Source organism: Rhinoraja longicauda, chromosome 4, assembly GCF_053455715.1.
Source record: "Rhinoraja longicauda isolate Sanriku21f chromosome 4, sRhiLon1.1, whole genome shotgun sequence".
NCBI classification, from domain to species: domain Eukaryota; kingdom Metazoa; phylum Chordata; class Chondrichthyes; order Rajiformes; family Arhynchobatidae; genus Rhinoraja; species Rhinoraja longicauda.
This window is the reverse complement of record NC_135956.1, coordinates 67756023-67771978: the sequence shown is the minus strand read 5'-3', so window position 1 is coordinate 67771978 and position 15956 is coordinate 67756023. Positions and strand designations below refer to the sequence as shown.

Sequence of the window (15956 nt, the reverse complement as noted above, 5' to 3'; positions counted from 1 at the left end):
CAGAACCAGGGGCCACAGTCTTAGAATAAAGGGGAGGCCATTTAAAACTGAGGTGAGAAGGAACCTTTTCACCCAGAGAATTCTCTGCCACAGAGGGCAGTGGAAGCCAAATCACTGGATGGATTTAAGAGAGAGTTAGATAGAGCTCTAGGGGCTAGTGTAATCAAGGGATATGGGGAGAAGGCAGGCAAGGATTATTGATTGTGGATGATTAGCCATGATCACAATGAATGGCGGTGCTGGCTCGAAGGGCCGAATGGCCTCCTCCTGCACCTATTTTCTATGTTGCACCTGATGAGTCGATGTCCTTGAGAATGTTTTACCGATAGAAGTTGTACTCTAGAAATCTTATACTGTTGGATAATCCTTTACAATAAACTAGTCCGACTTCTCCCTGAGAAGGATGTGAAGTATCAGGGAGTAGAGGAATTCTTACCAGAGTACAGGAGACAGTTTTAATCACCAACATTAAAAAATTCATAAGTTCTAGGAGCAGAAATAGGCCATTCGGCCCATCAAGTCTACTCCGCCATTCAATCATGGCTGATCTATCTTTCGCTCTCAACTCCATTTCCTGCCTCTCCCCATAATACCTAACACTCTTTCTAATCAAGAATTTGGCAATCTCCGCCTTAAAAATATCTATTGACGGCGCCCACAGGTTTATGGCAATGAATTCCACAGATTCACCACTCTCTGACTAAAGAAATTCCTCCTCGTATCATCACTAGTAGAGTGGATAAGGGAGAACCAGTCGATGTGTTATATCTGGACTTTCAGAAGGCCTTCGACAAGGTCCCACATAGGAGATTGGTGTACAAACTTAAAGCACACGGTATTGAGGGTTCAGTGTTGAGGTGGATAAAAAATTGGTTGGCGGACAGGAAGCAAAGAGTAGGAATAAACGGGTCCTTTTCGGAATGGCAGGCAGTGACTAGTGGGGTACCGCAAGGCTCAGTGCTGGGACCCCAGTTATTTACAGTGTATATTAATGATTTGGACGAGGGAATTGAATGCAACATCTCTAAGTTTGCGGATGACACGAAGCTGGGTGGCAGTGTTAGCTGCGAGGAGGATGCTAGGAGGCTGCAGAGTGACTTGGATAGATTAGGCGAGTGGGCAAATGCATGGCAGATGCAATATAATGTGGATAAATGTGAGGTTATCCACTTTGGCGGCAAGAACAGGAAAGCAGAGTATTACCTGAATGGTGACCGATTGGGAGATGCAACGTGACCTGGGTGTCATGGTGCACCAGTCATTGAAAGCAAGCATGCAGGTGCAGCAGGCAGTGAAGAAAGCGAATGGTATGTTGGCATTCATAGCAAGAGGATTTGAGTTTAGGAGCAGGGAGGTTCTGCTGCAGTTGTACAGGGCCTTGGTGAGACCGCACCTGGAGTATTATGTGCAGTTTTGGTCTCCTAATCTGAGGAAAGACGTTTTTGCCTTAGAAGGAGTACAGAGAAGGTTCACCAGATTGATCCCTGGGATGGCGGGACTTACATATGAGGAAAGACTAGATAGACTGGGCTTGTACTCGCTGGAATTTAGAAGACTGAGGGGGGATCTTATAGAAACATATAAAATTCTTAAGGGGTTGGAGAGGCTAGATGCGGGAAGATTGTTCCCGATGTTGGGGGAGTCCAGAACCAGGGGTCACAGCTTAAGGATAAGGGGGAAGTCTTTTAGGACCGAGATGAGAAAACATTTCTTCACACAGAGAGTGGTGAGTCTGTGGAATTCTCTGCCACAGAAGGTAGTTGAGGCCAGTTCATTGGCTATATTTAAGAGGGAGTTAGATGTGGCCCTTTTTGCTAAAGGGATCAGGGGGTATGGAGAGAAGGCAGGTACAGGCTACTGAGCTGAATGATCAGCCATGATCATATTGAATGGCGGTGCAGGCTCGAAGGGCCGAATGGCCAACTCCTGCACCTATTTTCTATGTTTCTATGTTTCTATCACAAAGCAAAAATATCTACTCCACCCACCTCACATTCTGATTGAAACAGCATGCTGTCTACTAATTGGCTAAACGGTGCCCACACTTCAAAGTACCTCAGTGCTGTCTGTGTGGAGTTTGAACGTTCTTTTTGTGACTGCATGGGTTTCCTCCAGGTGCTCCGTTTTCCTTCCACATCCCAAAGACTTGTGGGTTTGCAGGTTACATGGTCCTCTGTAAATTACTCCTACTATGTAGGACTTAGAACTCGTGTGAAGGGGTGATCAATGGAGAGCATGGACGTGATGGTAGAGTTGCTACCTCATAGCGCCTGAGACCCGGGTTCAATCCTGACTACAGGTGCTGTCTTTGTACGTTCTCCCTGTGACTGGGTGGTCGCTCCAGTTTCCTCCCACATTCCAAAGACATATAGGTTTGTAGGTTAATTAGCTTCAGTAGAAAAAAATTAAATTGTCCCTAGTGTTAGGAATAGTGTATGGGGTGATCACGGGTTTGCATGGACCCGGTGGGCCATAAGGACTGTTTCCATGCTGTAAGTCTAAAGTTTAAGGTAAAGTCTCTTGAATACGACAAACACCAACTAAACTACAAACTATGAACGACTGTGAGCTTTTGTTTTGCGCTAATATTGTTTTTTTATTTATCAGACTTTCTTTTGTTTATTCTGTTATCTATGAGTACTGTGCTTTACAGACCTGTTATGCTGATGCAAGTAAGAATTTCATTGTTCCATTTTCGGAACATATGACAAACAAACGCTCTTGACTCTCTTGAAACTGGGAACTGATTGAACTGTAGTGACTGTGAGTGTATGTCTGATACAATCTCTCCTTCTCTCCCCAGACTCTGGCTTTGTCATACCTGGCAGGGATGCTCACCATGTAAGAGATGATCACAAACCATCCTTCTATATATTTGTTCTTGGGATGAGGAAGATTTGGAGTGCTGTGTTCAGCTTTGGTCACTATTCTATAGGAAAGATATTACATCTTGGAAAAAGTGCAGAGAAGATTTACGATGATGTTGCTAGGACCCAAGCACCTGAGTTATAGGGAGGTTGGGAAGGCTAGGACTTTAGTCGTTGCAGCGGAAGAGGATGAAGGGTAATCTTATAGGGGTGTATAAAATCATGAGGGGAATAGATAGGGTGAATGTGCAGTCTTTTGCACCCAGGATAGGGGAATCAAGAACCAGAGGATATAGGTTTAAGGTGAGGGGGGGAGGGAGAAGATTTAATAGTAACGTGAAAGCTAACATTTTCACACCGGTGGTGTTAGGTATATGGAATGAGCTGCCAGAGAAGGTAGTCTTTTACCCAGGGTAGGTGAATCAAGAACTAGCGGGCATAGGTTTAAGATGAGGGGAAACATTCAATAGGAAATTAGGAATCATGGTTAGTCATTTTAATTTCACCCCACATGTTACTCCATCTTCCAGCGTCCACAACACAAAGACTGTGCTACTGTGCATTGGGATAACGGCCTTGGTGTGTCTAGCAGTCACCATCTTCTCCTTCCAAACAAAGGTTGGTGGCACTTCTCGGTCCCTTTCCAAATATGTGCAGTGGTGATGGAGCCCAAATGTGGCCACCTCTAGTTTAATTTTTTTTTTTTTAACCAAAAATAATTTGTGTGTGCGTGCGAAATGTGTGTGTGTCCTGGGCCTCACACCTCCATCTGACCACTGCCGTCTCCTGCAGATTGACTTCACCTCGTGCAAGGGGCTGATGTTCGGGCTGATAATGGCCTTGCTACTCACCGGCCTGGTCATGGCCTTTACCGTCCCCTTCGGATACGTAAGTGAACGTGGCTCCCTCCGCGACCACAGCGGGCGTCATAGGCACGACAGCACAGGGGGTACAGCCACTGCCTTATAGTACCAGAGACCCCTGTTTGATCCTGACCTTGGGTGCTATCGGTGTGGAGCTTGCACATTCTCCCTGTGATCGCGTGGGTTTCCTCCGGGTGCTCTGGTTTCCTCCCAGATCCAAAAGACGCGTGGTTTGTAGTTTGATTGGCCATCTGTAAATTGCCCCTGCTATGTTGGGAGTGGTAGAGAAAGTGGGATAACATAGAACTAGAGTAGAGACACAAGGAACTGCAAATGCTGGAATCCTGAGCAAACAACATGCAAAGATTCTAAGGGGAGTAAGAGGCACCCGTGGCTGACAAGGGCAGTCAAGGACAGCATAAAAATAAAAGAGAAGAAGTATATCATAGCAAAGAAGAGTGGGAAGCCAAAGGATTGGAAATCTTTTAAAGAGCAACAGGAGATAACTAAAACGGCAATACGGGGAGAAAAGATGAGGTACGAGGGTAAGCTAGCCAATAATATAAAGGCAGTTAGTAAAAGCTTTTTTAGGTATGTGAAGAGGAAAAAAATAGTCAAGGCAAATGTGGGTCCCTTGAAGTCAGAAGCAGGGGAATTTATTATGGGGAACATGGAAATGGCAGACGAGTTGAACCAGTACTTTGGATCTGTCTTTACTAAGGAAGATACAAACAATCTCCCAGATGCTCTAGTGGCCAGAGATTGGAGGGTGACGGAGGAACTGAAGGAAATCCACATTAGGCAGGAAATGGTGTTGGGTAGACTGATGGGACTGAAGGCTGATAAATCCCCAGGGCCTGATGGTCTGCATCCCAGGGTACTGAAGGAGGTGGCGCTAGAAATTGTGGACGCATTGGTGACAATTTTACAATGTTCGATAGATTCAGGATCAGTTCCTGTGGATTGGAGGGTAGCTAATGTTGTCCCACTTTTTAAGAAAGGAGGGAGAGAGAAAACGGGAAATTATAGACCAGTTAGTCTGACATCAGTGGTGGGGAAGATGCTGGAGTCAATTATAAAAGACAAAATTGCGGAGCATTTGGATAGCAGTGACAGGATCGTTCCGAGTCAGCATGGATTTACGAAGGGGAAATCATGCTTGACTAATCTTCTGGAATATTTTGAGGATGTAACTAGGAAAATTGACAGGGGAGAGCCGGTAGATGTGTTGTACCTAGACTTTCAGAAAGCCTTCGACAAGGTCCCACATAGGTGATTAGTGGGCAAATTTAGAGCACATGGCATTGGGGGTAAGGTACTGACATGGATCGAAAATTGGTTGACAGACAGAAAGCAAAGAGTGGGGATAAATGGGTCCCTTTCAGAATGGCAGGCAGTGACTAGTGGGGTACCACAAGGCTCGGTGCTGGGACCGCAGCTATTTACAATATACATTAATGACTTGGATGAAGGGATTAAAAGTACCATTAGCAAATTTGCAGATGATACAAAGCTGGGTGGTAGTGAGAGCTGTGAGGAAGATGCTATGAGGTTGTGTGAGTGGGCAGATGCATGGCAGAAGCAGTTTAATGTGGATAAGTGTGAGGTTATCCACTTTGGTGGTAAGAATAAGAAGGCAGATTATTATCTGAATGGCTTCAAGTTAGGAAAAGGGGAAATACAACGAGATCTGGGTGTCCTAGTGCATCAGTCACTGAAAGGAAGCATGCAGGCACAGCAGGCAGTGAAGAAAGCCAATGGAATGTTGGCCTTCATAACAAGAGGAGTTGAGTATAGGAGCAAAGAGGTCCTTCTGCAGTTGTATAGGGCCCTAGTGAGTCCGCACCTGGAGTACTGTGTGCAGTTTTGGTCTCCAAATTTGAGGAAGGATATTCTTGCTATTGAGGGCGTGCAGCGTAGGTTTACTAGGTTAATTCCCGGAATGGCGGGACTGTCATATGTTGAAAGACTGGAGCGGCTAGGCTTGTATACACTGGAATTTAGAAGGATGAGAGGGGATCTTATCGAAACATATAAGATTATTAAGGGGTTGGACACGTTAGAGGCAGGAAACATGTTCCCAATGTTGGGGGAGTCCAGAACCAGGGGCCACAGTTTAAGAATAAGGGGTAGGCCATTTAGAATGGAGAGGAGGAAAAACTTTTTCAGTCAGAGAGTTGTAAATCGGTGGAATTCACTGCCTCAGAAGGGAGTGGAGGCCAATTCTCTGAATGCATTCAAGAGAGAGCTAGATAGAGCTCTTAAGGATACCGGAGTCAGAGGGTATGGGGAGAAGGCAGGAACGGGGTACTGATTGAGAATGATCAGCCATGATCACATTGAATGGTGGTGCTGGCTCGAAGGGCCGAATGGCCTACTCCTGCACCTATTGTAAAAAAAAAAAATTTAAGTGCTGGAGTCACAGAGCATAGACAGGTGATGTTTCGGGCCTGGAGACTTCTTCAGATTCATGGGCTGGCGGAAAGAACGATGAAAAAGAGGTGGGCTGGACAAATCCTAGCAAGTGATAGGTGGATACAGGTGGAAGAGGGTTGATTGGCAGATGGGTGGATAAAGGCCAGAGATGAAAAGGAGATAAAAGGATGTAAATGAAATGTAAAACCAGAGGGAGGGATATAGGTGGAAAGGTGCGGTCGGGGGGGGGGGCGGAATAGCTGGTGGGGAGGAAAGAGTGGAATAGTGGGAAAAAATGGTGCACACATGATGGTATGGGGGTGGCACAGAAACGTCAGAGGGGAAAAAAGTGGATTGTTAGCAGCATTCAACATTCATACTGGGTTGTAAGCTACCCAAGCGTATCTAGTAGGATGGTCAGCATGAACCCGGTGGGCTGAAGGGCCTGCATCCATACTGCTTCTTATCATCAACCAATTGTAAGTGCAGAGAAGACAGACAGTGAAAGGGGCGTTTGCACCTTTGTCACACAGGGAATGGATCGGATTATCACTAAGACACAGAGAACGTAGAACCATACAGGAACAGGTCCTTCAGCCCACTATGTCTGTGCTAAACATAATGCCAAGATCATCATTTATTTACCTGTACATAATCCATATCCCTCCATTCCCTGTATATCCATGTGCCTATCCCAAAGCCTTTTAATATCGTATCTGCCTCCACCAGCAGCTCTGGCAGTGCGTTTCAGGCACCCACCACCCTGTGTTTAATAAAAAAACAAAAAAACTCCATCCATCCATCCATCCATCCATCCATCCATCCATCCATCCATCCATCCATCCATCCATCCATCCATCCATCCATCCATCCATCCATCCATCCATCCATCCATCCATCCATCCATCCATCCATCCATCCATCCATCCATCCATCCATCCATCCATCCATCCATCCATCCATCCATCCATCCATCCATCCATCCATCCATCCATCCATCCATCCATCCATCCATCCATCCATCCATCCATCCATCCATCCATCCATCCATCCATCCATCCATCCATCCATCCATCCATCCATCCATCCATCCATCCATCCATCCATCCATCCATCCATCCATCCATCCATCCATCCATCCATCCATCCATCCATCCATCCATCCATCCATCCATCCATCCATCCATCCATCCATCCATCCATCCATCCATCCATCCATCCATCCATCCATCCATCCATCCATCCATCCATCCATCCATCCATCCATCCATCCATCCATCCATCCATCCATCCATCCATCCATCCATCCATCCATCCATCCATCCATCCATCCATCCATCCATCCATCCATCCATCCATCCATCCATCCATCCATCCATCCATCCATCCATCCATCCATCCATCCATCCATCCATCCATCCATCCATCCATCCATCCATCCATCCATCCATCCATCCATCCATCCATCCATCCATCCATCCATCCATCCATCCATCCATCCATCCATCCATCCATCCATCCATCCATCCATCCATCCATCCATCCATCCATCCATCCATCCATCCATCCATCCATCCATCCATCCATCCATCCATCCATCCATCCATCCATCCATCCATCCATCCATCCATCCATCCATCCATCCATCCATCCATCCATCCATCCATCCATCCATCCATCCATCCATCCATCCATCCATCCATCCATCCATCCATCCATCCATCCATCCATCCATCCATCCATCCATCCATCCATCCATCCATCCATCCATCCATCCATCCATCCATCCATCCATCCATCCATCCATCCATCCATCCATCCATCCATCCATCCATCCATCCATCCATCCATCCATCCATCCATCCATCCATCCATCCATCCATCCATCCATCCATCCATCCATCCATCCATCCATCCATCCATCCATCCATCCATCCATCCATCCATCCATCCATCCATCCATCCATCCATCCATCCATCCATCCATCCATCCATCCATCCATCCATCCATCCATCCATCCATCCATCCATCCATCCATCCATCCATCCATCCATCCATCCATCCATCCATCCATCCATCCATCCATCCATCCATCCATCCATCCATCCATCCATCCATCCATCCATCCATCCATCCATCCATCCATCCATCCATCCATCCATCCATCCATCCATCCATCCATCCATCCATCCATCCATCCATCCATCCATCCATCCATCCATCCATCCATCCATCCATCCATCCATCCATCCATCCATCCATCCATCCATCCATCCATCCATCCATCCATCCATCCATCCATCCATCCATCCATCCATCCATCCATCCATCCATCCATCCATCCATCCATCCTTTCTTTAAAAATGTAACACAGATTTCAATGAAACCGCTTCCATAGGATCACGGGACAACGGTGATTAAGGTGGGCCTAAAATGTCACGCTGTCGCGTACCGTTTTGGTCGTAGTTCAGGAACACGCAAACAAACAAGAGTTTTAGTATATAGATGAGCCAAACGTGGGCAGGTGTGCAGGCCTCTCACAACTTCCTGCTCTTCTGATTTCAGCTGCCATGGTTACAGATCGTTTATGCAGGACTTGGAACCATCGTATTCACTGTGGTAAATAAATCATAACTGTTTTCCCCGTTACCTTATTTGTTAGAGGGCCTGCAGTCATCAGGGAGTTGCAAGGGTGAATCCTGGGCCTGTCCTAGGGAGCTCGGCGAGGTTACAAAACACTGCTGTTCACAACCTCCTGGTCTCTTCACTCCCAACACTGCCCCCCCCCCGTGCCACCCCCTCTCCCGCTCCCTCGGCAGTCTGGCCTCTGTGGAACAGTTTTGTAACAAAGGCACTAAGTGCTGAAGTGACTCAATGGGACTAGCAGCATCTCTGGCAAACACAGATATTTGAGTGGTGTGTCAAGGGTCCCAACTCCAAAACGTCATCTGTTCATGTTCTCCAGAGATACTGTGTAGGAAGGAACTGCAGATGCCGGTTATACACCAAAGATAGACACAAAATGCTGGAGTAACTCAGCGGGGCAGGCAGCATCCCTGGAGAGCAGGAATGGGTAACGTTTTGGATCGAAATCCTTCTGCGGATCGAGAAATGTCTCGACCCGAAACCTTCCCATTCCTTCTCTCCAGAGATGCTGTCTGAGATATTAGAGGAACAAGATGGACCACTCTGTTGAAATCGCCTATACTGGTGTATTACGTAAAGGGGCGTAATAGCCGCCATTTTAGTAGGCAAAACCCGCCGTCCGTTATGCCTCTCGCAGCGTAATCGGTGTTTTGGGGGAGCAGTATGTGTGATGATACCATTAAAATTCAGAATATATCTCATCTATCAATTCACAGATTTTTGTTATTTTTCTTTTTAAATGTTTCTGCAAGTTTGTGCCTACTAAAATGGCGCCATGACATACTATGGTTTTTAGGGTCGAGTGGTTTATCTTGTTCCTCTAGTCAAGTCAAGTCAATTTTATTTGTATAGCACATTTAAACACAACCCACATTGACCAAAGTGCTGTACATCAGTACAGGTACTAAAAAAGAACATACAATAGCACACAAAGCTAACAACACATACATAAACAGTTTACAGCGCCCCCTCAGAGGGCCTCAAACCCTAGGGAATCGATGGAGGGAGCAGTTCTGATGGGTAGTGGGATGCTGTTGTAGTCTAGGAGCTGCAATCGCAAAAGCGCGATCACCCCTGAGCTTAAGCTTAGACCGCGGGATAGTCAGTAGCCCCAAGTCGGCCGACCTGAGGGACCTGGAGATTGAGTGGTGGGTTAGAAGATTTTTGATATGTGGGGGGGGGGCAAGCCCGTTTAGGGCTTTGTATGCAAATAGGAGGAGCTTGAAATCGATTCTGTACTGTACTGGGAGCCAGTGGCGAGAGGCTAGAATCGGGGTGATGTGGTCCCTTTCCCGTCAGGAGTCTCGCTGCGGTGTTTTGGACCAATTGCAGGCGGGACAGGAATGATCCACTTTGATGGTAAGAATAGGAAGGCAGATTATTATCTGAATGGTGTCATGTTAGGAAAAGGGGACGTACAACGAGATCTGGGTGTCCTAGTGCTTCAGTAACTGAAAGGAAGCATGCAGGTACAGCAGGCAGTGAAGAAAGCCAATGGAATATTGGCCTTCATAACATGAGGAGTTGAGTATAGGAGCAAAGAGGTCCTTCTGCAGTTGTACAGGGCCCTAGTGAGACCACACCTGGAGTACTGTGTGCAGTTTTGGGTCTCCAAATTTGAGGAAGGATATTCTTGCTATTAAGGGCGTGCAGCGTAGGTTTACTAGGTTAATTCCCGGAATGACGGGACTGTCGTATGTTGAAAGACTGGAACGATTAGGCTTGTGCACACTGGAATTTAGAAGGAATTGAAACACTGGAATTGAAACATATAAGATTATTAAGGGATTGGATGCCCTAGAGGCAGGAAACTTGTTCTCAATGTTGGGGGAGTCCAGAACCAGGGGCCACAGTTTAAGAATAAGGGGTAGGCCATTTAGAACAGAGATGAGGAAAAACTTTTTCAGTCAGAGAGTTGTGAATCTGTGGAATTCTCTGCCTCAGAAGGCAGTGGAGGCCAATTCTCTGAATGTATTCAAGAGAGAGCTAGATAGAGCTCTTAAGATAGTGGAATCGGGGTACGGGGAGAAGGCAGGAACGGGGTACTGATTGAGAATGATCAACCATGATCACATTGAATGGCGGTGCTGGCTCGAAGGGCCGAATGGCCTACTCCTGCACCTATTGTCTATTGATTGGCTGATCCCAGTGTATAGGGAGTTGCAGTAGTCGTCAAATTGGAGGAATGGTTCGATTTTAGCTATGGTACGAAGCTGGAAGAAACTGGCTTTTACCACAGAGTTGACTTGCTTGTCAAACTTAAAAGTGGAGTCAAATATCATGCCAAGGTTTTTGACATGAGGTTTGACTAGGGTGGATAAGCTTCCAAGGCTGCCTGTTATCATTTTGATGGAGTCGGGGGGGGGGGGGGGGGGTGGGTGAATAGGATGACCTCAGACTTGCTCTTGTTTAACTGAAGGAGGTTCTGTGCCATCCAACATTTTATGTCCTCAAGGCAGTGCATGAGGCTGATTAAATTTGACCGGTTGTTGGGTTTCAGGGGAAAATAAAGCTGTGTGTCATCCGTATAGCAGGGGAAAGAAATGCCGTGCCTTTGAATGATTTGGCCGAGGGCGAGCGAGCATGTACAGAGAGAAGAGAATAGACAATAGACAATAGACAATAGGTGCAGGAGTAGGCCATTCAGCCCTTCGAGCCAGCACCGCCATTCAATGCGATCATGGCTGATCACTCTCAATCAGTACCCCGTTCCTGCCTTCTCCCCATACCCCCTCACTCCGCTATCCTTAAGAGCTCTATCCAGCTCTCTCTTGAAAGCATCCAACGAACTGGCCTCCACTGCCTTCTGAGGCAGAGAATTCCACACCTTCACCACCCTCTGACTGAAAAAGTTCTTCCTCATCTCCGTTCCAAATGGCCTACCCCTTATTCTCAAACTGTGGCCCCTTGTTCTGGACTCCCCCAACATTGGGAACATGTTATCTGCCTCTAATGTGTCCAATCCCCTAATTATCTTATATGTTTCAATAAGATCCCCCCTCATCCTTCTAAATTCCAGTGTATACAAGCCCAATCGCTCCAGCCTTTCAACATACGACAGTCCCGCCATTCCGGGAATTAACCTAGTGAACCTACGCTGCACGCCCTCCATAGCAAGAATATCCTTCCTCAAATTTGGAGACCAAAACTGCACACAGTACTCCAGGTGCGGTCTCACCAGGGCCCGGTACAACTGTAGAAGGACCTCTTTGCTCCTATACTCAACTCCTCTTGTTACGAAGGCCAACATTCCATTGGCTTTCTTCACTGCCTGCTGAACCTGCATGCTTCCTTTCATTGACTGATGCACTAGGACACCCAGATCTCGTTGAACTCCCCCTCCTCCTAATTTGACACCATTCAGACAATAATCTGCCTTTCTATTCTTACTTCCAAAGTGAATAACCTCACACTTATCTACATTAAACTGCATCTGCCATGTATCCGCCCACTCACACAACTTGTCCAAGTCACCCTGCAGCCTTATTGTATCTTCCTCACAATTCACACTACCCCCCAACTTAGTATCATCTGCAAATTTGCTAATGGTACTTTTAATCCCTTCGTCTAAGTCATTAATGTATATCGTAAATAGCTGGGGTCCCAGCACCGAACCTTGCGGTACCCCACTGGTCACTGCCTGCCATTCCGAAAGGGACCCATTTATCCCCACTCTTTGCTTTCTGTCTGTCAACCAATTTTCTATCCATGTCAGTACCCTACCCCCAATACCATGGGGCCTAAGATGGAGCCCTGTGGAACCCCGCAGCAGAGGCTAGCTGGGGAAGAGGAGAAATTGCCTATATTGATGGAGAAACAACTATTTTTGAGGTAGGAAACAAACCAGCTCAGGGCAGTGCAACAAGGCAGACTCTGTCTTTGTGCATGCCACACTGAGTTACTCTCGCAAAGTATGTCTCGGCCCAGTAGGGAGGGGCAATGAGCAGGCTGGGAGATGCACTTGAATGTCCTTTTGTGTAAATCAGCATCTGCGGTTCCTTGTTTCTTCATTCCATACTCTATTCACGCACTGCCAAAACCCTTTCCCGAAACACCGTCTGTCTATTCCCTCCATGCATTGGGCCAAATGCAGCAAATGGGACGAACCCAGAATGCCAAGTTGGTCGGCATGGAGAAAGTGGGCCGAAGGGACTGTTTCCGTGCTCTACAACTATGCGGCAACAATAACCCACAAAGGACACGCCGATGTGGCAGCCGGCTGCATTAGCGATCTTAAAATGGTCTGGATTTATTTAATGCTTTTACATTTTAGAATAATGGTTAAAGTATATCAACGGCTTAATCAGTTTACAATTGCTTTATTGTTTATTTGCTTATGAAATCCAACACAGCTGGCAAAATTTGGACAGCTGTGGTGGGCGGGCACCGTCACAGCCCGCTCAGTCACCTGATACTCGTTTACACCGAAGATAGACACAAAATGGTTCATCAAGCTTGAAAGGGTTGAGAGAAGATCTACAAGGATGTTGTCAGGACTAGAGTATAGGGAGAGGTTAAGTAGGCTGGCTCCCTATTCCTTGGAGTGCAGGACGATGAGGGGTTACTCGAGAGGTGTACAAAATCATGAGAATAGATCAGGTAGATGCAGTCTTTTGCCCAAAGTAGGGGAATCAAGGACCAGAGGGCATGTTCAAAGTGCAGGGGAAAAGATTTAATAGGAATCCGAGGGTTAACTTTTCACACAAAGTGTGGTGGGTGTATGGAACAAGCTGCCAGATGAGGTAGTTGAGGCTGGGACTAACCCAATGTTTAAGAAACAGTTGGACAGGTACATGGAGCAGACAGGTTTGGAGGGATATGGACCAGGCGCAGGCAGGTGGGACAAGTGTAGCTGGGGCATGTTGGAAGGTGTGGGCAAGTTGGGCCGAAGGGCCTGTTTCCACACTGTCTCACTCTATGAAAATGCTGGAGTATCTTAGCGGGTCAGGCAGCACCTCTGCCACCCATTCCTCTCTAGAGATGCTGCCTGTCCCACTGAGTTACTCCATTATTTTGTGTCTGTCTTCAGTGCTTTCCCCTGCCGGGAGCCCGCGGCGCTGCCGCTCTGTGACTCCCCCTGCCAGGCCGCGTCGGGACAGGAGTCCGCCGTGCTGCCTCCCCCGGTGCCGGGCCGGGCCTGGAGCCCGCGGTGCTTGCTGCTCTGTGCCTCCCCCTGCTGGGCGGGAGCCCGCGGTGCTGCTGCTCTGTGGCTCCCCCTGCTGGGCGGGGAGCCCGCGGCCGCCCCTCCCTCCTCACCTCTCTCCTTGCCCCGACAGTTCCTGGCTTACGACACGCAGCTGCTGGTGGGCAACAAACGCTACTCGCTGAGCCCCGAGGAGCACATCTTCGCCGCACTCTGCCTCTACGTCGACGTCGTCTTCATCTTCTTCTTCATGCTCCAACTCTTCGGCAGCCGCGAGTGAGCAGCCGGCGGACGCTCGGCCCTTTCCCACTCTCCTATCCCCCGCCGGAGAAACCAATAGGGCTCGATCGCCACTTCCAGCACCAGTCACCGCTCCGTGACCCTCACCCCCCAGGACCCGCTCCCTCCTCGCCCTCTGCTCAACCTGCTCCCACTTCTGCTGACTTTCCCCGCATCACATCTCTCTTCCCAGTTCTGCAGACACCGCCAAAGGTCACCTCAGCTCCAACCCTCTCTGGCTCCGTTCGGCGGGGGTTTGGACAGCGACTATCTGCCGAGTCAGAACTTTATTCCAACCGTCTTCCCTCCCACCAAATCTAAGACCATTATTACCGACCCTCCCTCCCACCAGAGCAGACGGTGACCCCCCCCCACCCCACATCAGTATACACTTTGATTTATTGTAGTGGGCAAATGTTGGAGCGAACTCCTCTCCTCTCCCCGGAACAAGGGCGGCTCCGCCTCACCGCCGGCTCCCCTGCAGCCCCCGCACCCATCTCAACTGTGAAGTTCTTTCCAATTCTCTCTCTTTTCCGTATTTTCCGTAACCTCTGTGCCCCGTTCAATTAAAATATTGTTACAACTTTTCAATTGTTTTCTGTCGTGGAATCGGAAAACTTTAAAGTACTTGAATCGACCTAATTGCCCAGAGCTTCCTCCTTAATTGGACGATTATTTGGAGATAAGAGACTGGAATCGAGCAAAATACCGTGCTGGAGGAACTCAGGGCAGCATATGTGGAGGGAATGGACAGACAGCGTTTCGGGTCAGGACCCTTCTTCAGCCTCGTTTGACCAGTTGAATTCCTCCAGCACTTTGTTTTGTTCAAGATTTCAGTTTCTTGTGCCTCCAGAAATTGACCACTTTGCCGATCCGGATACGATTGAAAGTGTTTAGATGGATAAATTAGTCATAAATCAATCACACCATATGTTCAGTTTTGACCATCCTGCTATAGGAAGGGTGTAGTTAAGCTGGAAAGGAATGCAGCGAAGGTAGACACAAAATGCTGGAGTAACTCAGTGGGACAGGCAGCATCTCTGGAGAGAAAGAATGGGTGACGTTTCGGGTCGCGACTCTTCTTCAGGATGCAGCGAAGATGTTGCCAGGACTTGAGGGACTGAGCTACAGGGAGAAGTTGGGCAGGCTAGGACTTTCTTCCTTGGAGTGCAGGAGGCTGAAAGGTGATCTTTTAGAAGTGTATTAGATCATAAGGGGGAATAGGTAAGAGTGAGTGCAGAATCTTTTTCCCTGCGTAAGAGAGTCAAGAACTGGATGATACAGCTTAAAGGTGAGGGGAAAGATTTGATAGGAAACTAATGGACATTTTAGTTTTCACGTAGAAGGTGGTGGGTATATTGAACAAGCTGCCAGAGGAGGTAGTTGAAGCAGGTACAATATAACATCTAAAAGACACTTGGGCATGTACATGGATTAGAAAGGTTTGAGGGATAGGGCCAAATGTAGGAAAATGGGACTAGTGTAAATGGGGCGGCAAGTAAGAGTTGGGCCGATGTGCCAGTTTCCGTGCGGTACAGCAAAATCCAGTATCTGTTGAACTTCAGCATTGTACCATTTGTACGATTTTTCTTTGCATTATTCGCTCTGCTCTGTCACTTGGATTCACAAAGCGTTGGATGTGTGTGGAGATGATCCCCAAACTCACGATCCATTCAGCAGCATGAGATCCACCACTGGGACTGATCCAGATTGAGGGCTGGGTGCTCAGTGCCTGCTCCTTA

At 47.7% G+C, this 15956-nt stretch overlaps 1 protein-coding gene across 1 annotated transcript in view; it reads left to right on the top strand.

The window, feature by feature from the left end:
• faim2a (Fas apoptotic inhibitory molecule 2a) overlaps positions 1-14748 on the top strand; it is a 31495-nt gene extending 16747 nt beyond the window's left edge. The window contains exons 8-12 of the mRNA XM_078398665.1: positions 2804-2841; positions 3398-3485; positions 3660-3755; positions 8712-8765; positions 14069-14748. Coding sequence (XP_078254791.1) covers positions 2804-2841; positions 3398-3485; positions 3660-3755; positions 8712-8765; positions 14069-14215 — 423 coding nt within the window. The 3' untranslated portion in view covers positions 14216-14748. The remainder of the gene's footprint in view (positions 1-2803; positions 2842-3397; positions 3486-3659; positions 3756-8711; positions 8766-14068) is intronic.
• The last annotated feature ends 1208 nt before the right edge of the window (positions 14749-15956 follow it).